At 36.3% G+C, this 10,057-nt stretch overlaps 1 protein-coding gene across 1 annotated transcript; it reads right to left on the bottom strand.

Moving 5' to 3' along the window:
• Positions 1-6,598: 6,598 nt before the first annotated feature.
• Positions 6,599-9,394, bottom strand: kcna10a (potassium voltage-gated channel, shaker-related subfamily, member 10a). The gene is made up of 2 exons (XM_083521586.1): positions 7,078-9,394; positions 6,599-6,949 (listed from the first exon to the last, which is right to left on the bottom strand). The coding sequence occupies exon 1, from the start codon at positions 9,264-9,266 to the stop codon at positions 7,545-7,547; it is 1,722 nt and encodes a 573-aa protein (XP_083377712.1). The 5' UTR covers positions 9,267-9,394; the 3' UTR covers positions 6,599-6,949; positions 7,078-7,544.
• Positions 9,395-10,057: the final 663 nt, after the last annotated feature.

Here is a 10,057-nt window from a genome sequence, read left to right as displayed (position 1 = left end):
AGCAAATCATACATTTATTTAAGTGGTTCCTGACTACTAAAGCATGGCCCTTCCACAAACAAACTTTTATCGTGCAAAAAAAATAGAAAGAAAAAAGATTAAATAAGTCGTTTTTTTTCCCTGTTCTGTCTCCAGGAAGATGCTGCTCCACCTCTGCTATGTTAATCTCTATTTTCAAAACACGCCTTAGTCTCCAAAGTGTTGTGATTAGTCATATTCGTGTAGCAGTAGCGGTGCTGAGAGAACGCTCTTGAGAAACAGTTTGGTGAAGAGAAATCAATCATCAATTTAATCAATTGATTAAAGTATAGTGCTTCTACTTATGATTATATATAAATAATAACCAATGTATGTTTTTTATTAGAAATATTAACATATTGCAAATATGAAAAAAAAATGCATCGCGATACAAATGCCAACTTGTATCCGATTCACACTTTTTTAAATCACTGCATCACATCGCTCACTTTTATGCTGATGCACAGATGTGAATTTGTCATTAAATCATAAAAAAATCACAAATGATCATAAAATACCTGCTTTATTTTTTCACCTCAAAACATCTGTAATGCCACCTTAAAAATCACAAGTCAAATCCCTCACATCATTTTTACATCCATTTTAGAGCCTTCTTCTATTTTTTATTCCTTTTTTACAAGATATCCTTTTAATAGTTTACCACAAACGATTTAGCTTTTTAGTTTTGAAGTACCAGGGGATCGACTATGAAATGTTCAACTTGACTTTTTTTTTTTTACATGATAACATTTCACTCACATAATCCAATGCAGAAAAATTCCATATAATTGCTAATTGCCAAATTATTATAATAATTATTATAATATAATTATTTACATTTAGTTGGATGTAAAATTTTCGGAGGCTTTGAATATCAGGATTTTCTCCTTAAAATTTCTATCATGATCAGATACACAGTCAGCTTTGAGCCTTCACTGTAATTATTCCCATGTTTATGGATTTTATTCTAAATAATTCTGGCTCTTAGACACTCCACTGTGTTTGCCTTCTATTTCAAACACTATGCAGATTAGATCATTGTTAGCGAACTAGCTTACAATTAGTTTAATGCCTTCCGCAGGAAGTATGTAGCTCAGTGTTCGATGGGTCATGGTTTTAAATCCCAGCATTACCCAGCTGCCACTGCTGGGTCCTTGAGCAAGGCCCTTAACCCTCAATTGCCCAGCTGTATAACTGAGATAACTGTAAGTCGCTCTGGATAATCTCATCTGCAAAATGGTGTAAATGTAAATGCTTTTGGTAAATTTTTAGAGATATAATTACATAGACATGTACTTCTGTATTTGTACCTAAGTAGAGAGTAGCTTGTAAACATTAGCCTTCTAATTTTGGACTGTTATGGTTGTGGTGCTATTTTCTAAGTGCTATGTGCTGTGCTGTATTCTAAGTCCAAAGCAATGTACTGTAAATAGGGCACATATACTGTAGCTTTGCTCCCAACTTGCTTGACAGTGATAACATTGAAGCGCTACAACAAATTCGATATCACGAGACGTCAGTCACAGAAGAACTCAATCTGCCTTCTGAAACTCAATCTTAACTTACACAGTCCACCGCTGAGGACAGATTCGTCCTAAACTACCTTAAGTGACCGTGAGACAGTCAAAAATGGGCCTTATCAAAAAGATCCTGTGTCCTTTTTTTGGCTTTGTGCAGAAGGAGATATAGCTTAGGAAGCAGCATGTTACCTTCAGGTCAACCAGGTGAATAATTCAGAGTTGAACTCAACTCCTGTGGGTTAATTATTAAGAAAGTGGGTGAAGACTAACTTTAAGATTTTAACAATTCTCCTCAGGGAAGTAGAGTTAATTCCATAGTTGGAGCACACACACACACACACACACACACACACACACACACACACACACACACACACACACACACAGATGTATTTTTTTTTATATTTCTTATGTGTTTAAGTGTGTATTTATAGAATGCTAGTTATGGACAATTATAAATACATCAACAATAGTCGATACACCCACTTCAAAATCTATGGTTTTGCATATCAGCACATAATAAAAATCATCGTCCTTATCAAGTCTTAGAATTAGATAAATACAACCTCAGATGAACAACACGATACATAACATCGTGTCATTATTTATTTTTTTTAATTTTTTTTAAATCAAGCTAAAATGGAAAACCCATGTGTGAAAACAACTTTACAGATTTCATTAAAATTAAGAGGATAAGAAGCAGCCAGATGCTGCTAATAAAGTGCCCTTGAATAATTGATCATCAGCAAGTGTGACCACCTTTACAAAAGCCCAAGTTATAGCAGTTTGCCAGCATCCTGAAACAATGTCCTTTGGACAGACTACAGCAAATTGGAAGTATTTGGATAAAATGCACAGATCCCCAATTGAGGAAAGAAACAAAACAAAGAGAGTTTTGCATTAACAAATGCCTTCAAACTCAAATGAAGTAAAGCAACATTGTAAAGACGTCCAAGCCAGATTTCCTCCACAATGATGTAAGAAACGGATAAAGTCATACAATTACTGCAAGTTATCGCTGGTAAAAATGGTTGTTTAAGCTTCTTATTCATTACGTGTAATTCTATTGTAGATTCACACTGAAGGCATCAAAACTATGAATTAACACATGTGGAATTATATATGGAATTATATACATAACAAAAAAGTGTGAAACAACTGAAAAATATCATATTCTAGGTTCTATAAAGTAGCCACCTTTTGCTTTGATTACTGCTTTGCACACTCTTGGCATTCTCTTGATGAGCTTCAAGAGGTAGTCACCTGAAATGGTCTTCCAACAGTCTTGAAGGAGTTCCCCGAGAGATGCTTGGCACTTGTTGGCCCTTTTGCCTTCACTCTGCGGTCCAGATCACCCCTTAACCATCTCGATTGGGTTCAGGTCCGGTGACTGTGGAGGCCAGGTCATCTGGCGCAGCACCCCATCACTCTTCTTCTTGGTCAAATAGCCCTTGATGCCTTCAGTGTGACTAAACAATTTTCATAGTCATGAAAATAAAGAAGACTCTTTGAATAAGAAGGTGTGTCAAAACTTTTGGTCTGTAGTGTATAAACTTTGGTTATTTATGACCAGAAGAATTTAGGAAATGAATCTGCAATTTACATTGATAGCCTTTGGTAGACACTCTTTTATTACTTTTACAATTATCTCATTTATACAAGTTCAGCTAAGGGTTAAGGGCTTTGATCAAGGACCCAGCTGTGTCAACTTGGTAGTGCTGGGATTTGAACTCACAACCTTTTAATCCGAAGGAAAGTGTCTTTATGTTGTTTAAATTAATTAAATGTATTATGTTTAAAGTTTTCAATCCTATATTACTGTTATATACTACTACTACTACTACTTCTACTACTACTACTACTACTACTACTACTACTACTACTACTACTACTAATAATAATAATAATAATATTTATTCTGAGAGAGGTGTTTCCCATCTGTTCCTGACACTCTCTAGTTAATGAGTTACAGCTTGTATATTACTTTATTTATACACTTTATAGTATTATCTCATTAAGAATTTCCTATGAGCTCACTAGGACTCGAGTTTCATCATTTCTTTGTTTGGTTGTTTGTTTTTGTCAGAGAAACTGTAACCATAGCGTTTTTACTGTTCGAAGATTCTCATATTGTTTTAGAGAAATTCAAACTGTGTCATTTTCACTAAAAGAGAATGATTGAGCAACCTTTAACTTTTTTTTATGTGATATACAATCATTCAGATAATAATCAAACACTAATGTGACACAGATCAAAGGTTTATATTATTTTGCTAGTTAGGCTAGTTAGATCCTTGTTTTATAGTAACGGCTAAATGACATGGAGTTGCATGGCACACACTTACACATGAACAAAATAACTTTTGTTTCAGGAAACATGGTTGTTATTAAATAAAAAGAAAACATTTATTTATTATTTTTTCCTTTTTGAAAGAGTCTCCAGTGTCAGCACTTTAAACATATATATTGGAACGACAAACGTGAGAACGGGAAGTAAACGCAAAACCTTCTGGTTTTTCTGTTATAGGAAACGAATAGACTTTGCATCGCCGGCCGTAACTCCGCGTTCACATATACACTAGATATTTAAAATGTCACGCTTAGCATACCGTCCCACTCCTATTAGCATTCTATACAGCTCTGGGGGCATTGGAAAGGTTTTTAAAGTTGCATGAATTGCAATCTATCTTTAACAAGGACACTTCAACGGAAAGTTCCGTATCTGTGTGAATCTTTGAGTGTTATTTTTGGGGGGAGGAATAGCGCAGGAGAGCCTGGATCGCTCTCAGAGGCATAAATAATGCATAGGGGTTTCATGGCGCACATGCTGTAGCTGGTGTAACAGCAGAACGCTCTTGATTTCAATCAAGTTCCAACAGTTGGAAGCCAGAAATACTGTGTTTTAATAATATCATGAATGATACAGTACAGTTACATTTAAAATAAAGGTATATGGTAGACAATTACATCCAGAATGACTTACAAAACTCGCATCAAAGTTTTGATTAGTAAATACATTCTAATACTGGTTCATTAGGATACATATTAAGAATATAGACAACAGTTTAAATACTTTGTTAGGTGAAAATATTGTTAGAAAAGCCTTTTTTTTCTTTTTGGAGAATAATTGTCAATTTAGTTACTGTTGGAAAAGGTTTGAGTCATTTGAAGACTGATAGTGACTCAATTCTTTGGATATCATGTGGAAGTTCATTTCATCACCTCACTACCAGAACAGAGAAAATACTTGAAGCATGCCTCTCTTTTACTCTGAGAGATGGAGGTACCCGAGAAGCAGTAGTAGAGCATCGTTAAGAGGTGCAGTATGGGGTGAGATACTGTAAGTGCTGTGATGGAGAGGCCGGGATAACTGTATTCATTGATAAGGAAGTGAGTCAAAATGTCGTCCACTTCCTTTCCTCAGTCTTTACCTGATCATTCATTTTGTTCACCTAGCTCTCTATGCTCTTGACCTTTTATTAAGTTTTGTTGGCATTGCTAAATACAAATGAGCTGCGTCTGGATCAGTAGTGGACAGTACTTAAGTAGGTTTTTTCATGTATACTGAAGCATTTACAACAGCAAGCAGAACATTTAGAAAGTAATAAATGATGGACGATTTTTTTAAGTAGGTGAAAAGAAGATTTTGGGCTCATGATAATTTTAATAGATATCAATCAGTGTTTGACTCATTAATATCATTCTATTACAGTAATAGATCGATGTGCTAAGAGTCACATTAGAGGCTTTTTACATGAACTGTTGATTAAGCAAAGAGACTTGGGACAAAAATGATAATAGGAACATTATAGCCATAATAAATCATAGTACTTTGAATACCTAACAGTATTTAAAGGCAACTACTTTTGTACTTTTAAAGGGAACACTTTACCTAGTGTATCTCCACTTTAACTCAAGTACATGGTTTGTGTACTTCATTCACCACTGGTCTGGATCATGCTTTTGCACATTACAGCTGATCAAGCTGTAAAGCACATGAGTACAAAGATAATGAAATTGGTTTGGTTTGGTTTGGATTGGTTTTCACACAAGCATTTACATATGCCATCAAACTGTTTTTGAATCTTTTACTGACTTAAAGCTAAGTGCTAAGTAGATTCTGAGCAAAACAAAAACCTTGTTCTACTCAACTCTGCTATTCATTTATGAGAAAAGTGACTGCGATGGTGAATTGCTCAAAAGGCAGCCTTTGAAACATTTAAATGTACTCTGTCTTCAATTCGAGGATTTTGGACAGTGCTGAAATGCCATCCCAATGCTTGAATCACCTAAAAAAACAAAAGACCACCTTTTCGTCAAAAGTGAGTACCAGCACACCTCTGAGGAGTCCTCTGTTTTGGATGAACAGACAGAAACAATAGAGTGATGGAGTAAGTAGGTGAAATTTTGATGGAGAGGAAAAAGAGTGTCTGGTCATGTTACAAAGAAAGTTGAGACGCTTCTTATTGGTAATGTGGCTTAAATAGCACACACACACACACACACACACACACACACACACACACACACACACACACACACACACACACACACACACACACACACACACACACATTTAAAGAAAGAGAGAGGGAGTTTCCAAAGGGGGTTCTCCAAAGCTGTACAGTATCATGCTTACACTGACACCAGACCTGCCTAGATCACAGTTACTGAATGACAACAGCATTCAAGACGAGCAAGGAAATGAAAGCATGAGCAAGTTGACTCCTTAAGTGCTGTGTCCTTGATTTGCATGTCACTCACAGGTTTTATATCTTTGTAGATGTCATATTTAATGCTATCTTATTGGCATGATAACGATGGCCAGAGAGCCTTAAACTTTGGATTAATCGTGTGCGAAATAAATAAATGTAGGCATAAAAATGTTATGCTTATTTGGCATAAAGGAAAACAATATACAAACACTATTTCTTTTTTTTTCCAGAGAGTAAATCGATTTCAAAATAATGTGAAGACCTTCCATCAGCTGCCACGTACCAACGCAGCAATTGGCTCCAAAAAAAAAATAAAAAATCTAAACACAAACAAATCAAATGTTAGACTTTAAATCACAAAGTATTTTATTGCACTTTATAAACAACATTGTTGTTGTTTTTTTTGTCATACTTTGGAATTTTTTTGGTAAGTAGTCTTTTTGAAGTATACATTGAAGTATATATTCATGGTGATGAAAGTTGTAGATGGTGGCCATTGGAATTCAACAATATGAAAATGAAAATGTGAGTGAATACAATTACTTACTATTATCAACTGTTTTATTTATATATGATTTCATACTTTTTTTCTATAACAAATAAACATGAAGATATTTCATTTTCCCTGCTTTGCTCCTATGTATTACAGGGGTTAAGAGTGAAAAGGGATAGTAATCGTGATGAAATGCAGATACACTGGTATATAGGTGTAGAAATAAACTATATACTTATCATTCAGTATAGCAGAATGTTTATATATATATATAATTTGAATTATTTGTATTATTTGTATATATATGATTTAAATGCTGAGATCACATTACCAGGTTAAAGGGACACCATTTTTTTCTGGACTGTGTGTACACCCAAATAATAAATCCCTTTTTAATCAGGCCTGAGGCATTTTAAAATATGTGGTCCTAGTTTGAGAAATTAGTGGAAAGATAGGTGATTTACTTAAGGACATAAAGGACAGTGGGAACAGATGCATTCAAATTAAAGACATTGAACACAGTCATAAAGTGTGCAAAGTGTCAATAATGTTGTTCAATGGCAAGTCAATATTAGACATTAATAAATCTATCAAGTTTGCTTCACAGTGTTGAATTTATTTTCTATTTCTAATAAGAACATTTTATACACTACCGACATTTTGCTGCACTCTGAATAATTATGTATAATATGTATAATAACTGCACCTAGTGGCTTCATGAGGTAGCAAGTTTATGGGAAACGTTTGGTGTGCCACTTATGAAAGATCATTCATTCAAAAATAATACTAAGTGAACATTTAAGCACAAAAGTCAGCGTTGTCTTTTAGTTTTTTTGCTTTCCTGCCTTCAGACTTTTCATTTTTCTTATTCAAAGATGAGTTGCTGCCTAATTTTTGAGAATCTTCAGCTAGCGGCTTCCTCTCCTCCTGTTCTGTCTCACGATGGTAGAAATAGTTAAAGTTGGACACAATGACTGGCACGGGCAACGCAATGGTCAAAACGCCAGCAATGGCACACAAAGTGCCGACTATTTTTCCTCCCAGCGTAATGGGACACATGTCTCCATATCCCACCGTGGTCATGGTGACAACGGCCCACCAGAATCCATCAGGGATGCTACCAAACTGTGTTTTTGGGTCATCCACCTCAACGAAGTAGATGGCACTGGAAAATAGTATAACTCCAATGAAGAGAAAAAAAATAAGCAAGCCCAGCTCCCTCATGCTGGCTTTGAGTGTCTGACCCAAAATCTGAAGACCTTTGGAGTGACGTGACAGCTTGAAGATCCTGAAGACTCTTACTAACCTGATTATTCGAAGAATGGCCAGCGACATATTCTGTCCTCCATTATTAGTATTGGTCACGGTTGCCAATTCAGTTATGACAGTGACAAAATAAGGGATGATTGAGATGAGGTCAATGACATTCATGATGTTGTTAAAGAACTCGCGTTTGCTTGGACAAACCAGGAAGCGGACAGAAATCTCAAAGACAAACCAGATGATGCAAGCTGTTTCAATCATGAAGAACGGGTCAGTGACCGTGGTGCTGATGCTCTTGGAGCTGGCACTTGGTGTAGAGATGGAGGGAAATCCAGCACTCTTTGTATGATTGATTGGAAGTCCTATGGCTTGAAAGACCTCAAAGTCATCACGAAACTCTGGAAGGGTCTCCATGCAAAAGATGATAATAGAAACAATAATCACTATGATGGAGACCAGAGCAACTCCACGAGCTGCATTGGAGCTCTCCGGGTACTCAAAGAGCAACCAGAACTGTCTATAGATCTCATTGGATGGTAGAGGAATCTCTGGTTCTTTGATAAAGCCTTCTTCTTCACGGAACTGCTCCATAGCCTCACTTCCCAGCTCATAGAAATTGATTTCATCAGCAAAAACATCTAAGGGAACGTTAACAGGTCTGCGGATCTTTCCACCTGACTGGTAATAGTAGAGAATTCCATCAAAGCTTGGACGATTGCGATCAAAGAAATATTCATTTCTCATTGGATCGAAGTAGTCCATTCTTTTTAAGGGATCTCCCAACAAAGTATCTGGAAACTGGTCCAAAGTCTTGAGTCGTGTTTCAAAACGAAGTCCAGCAATGTTTATAATGACTTTCTGATCACCATCATCAATGGTTTTCTTGTCCACAAATAAATCCTCGTAGCATTCTTTGGCCAGATTGTTGAAAATGCTCTCACCCTGGGTGCCTTCCATGTTTAATAAAAGTTTCCAGTTGGATATTAAGCTAGCACAACTAGGACGCCCTCTTGTTGCTGGGGGTACTATAGTGGGAGACAGTGGCTCTCTAGTAATCTGACTTTTCTCTTGATAGGATGGGATAATTGGGGTATCCATGACATGATTAACATTGGAGCCCGGTCCCCTTTCTTGCATATCTGTAGTCAAAGTGTCTTTGTCATTGGAGTAACATGGGTCATCAATATTACTTTTCATGTTCTCTAACTTCTCAAAGTCAACTAATGCCACCTCCATCCTCTCAGCCTGGACAGTCATCTGTGAACCTGATGACAGAGATCAGACCTCCAAGGGAGATAAATTACAGATCAAATTCCTAACTGGAACTTCAACATTGGGCTTCCCAGCAGCAGCATCACACTGTGGGAACTTTAGGGTATAAAGTCCTGCAAATGCAAGAAAAAAGGAGGTTTTAGTGTTTGTGTGTGTGCCACATAAAATATCATACTGATAAAAACAGAAGCACATAAGAGTGTGAGGTCTGTCAAAAAAAGGTAAGCAGTCTAGAAACTTGTCAGCGATCATGGTAGAAGTTTAGGCAGACTGACAGTAAGTAAATTGCACTTTGGTGTTGCCATGTGACACAAAGAGATATCTATTTAGATGTAACAATGACAAAGAATCCTGAAACAAGTCCTAAAGTTTTAGATTCTGTAAAAGAGAAGGGAGTGGCAGAAAGAGAGCAAGAGAGTGAGAGTGAAAATAACAGAAAAAAACACCTAAATTCTGCCAACATAGCTCTTTTTTTTTTATCTGCCTGTCTTCTGGTTGGTACTAGGTTTCAGGTTGTAGATGTCTACCAGTGACCTAGGCTCTGTTTAGACAACAGAACACCCCTTGTTTTTTCCCCATAAATAGCAACTGGTTTAAGGCCTATAAGGTTTAAACAGTACTAACTTTCATATTGATTACAGCAAGGACAATCCTATTTACTCACCTCCACAGAACAGTCAAATTACGTTCTTCTGTCCAAAACAAGGCATGTAAAGTGATCACTAGCAAAATGTTTTGAGCTTACAGTGTATTTCAAGCTCCTCTTATAGTATCTT

This window comes from Silurus aristotelis (genome assembly GCF_946808225.1).
Source record: "Silurus aristotelis genome assembly, chromosome: 19".
Lineage (NCBI taxonomy): Eukaryota > Metazoa > Chordata > Actinopteri > Siluriformes > Siluridae > Silurus > Silurus aristotelis.
This window is presented reverse-complemented; position numbering and strand designations above follow the sequence as displayed.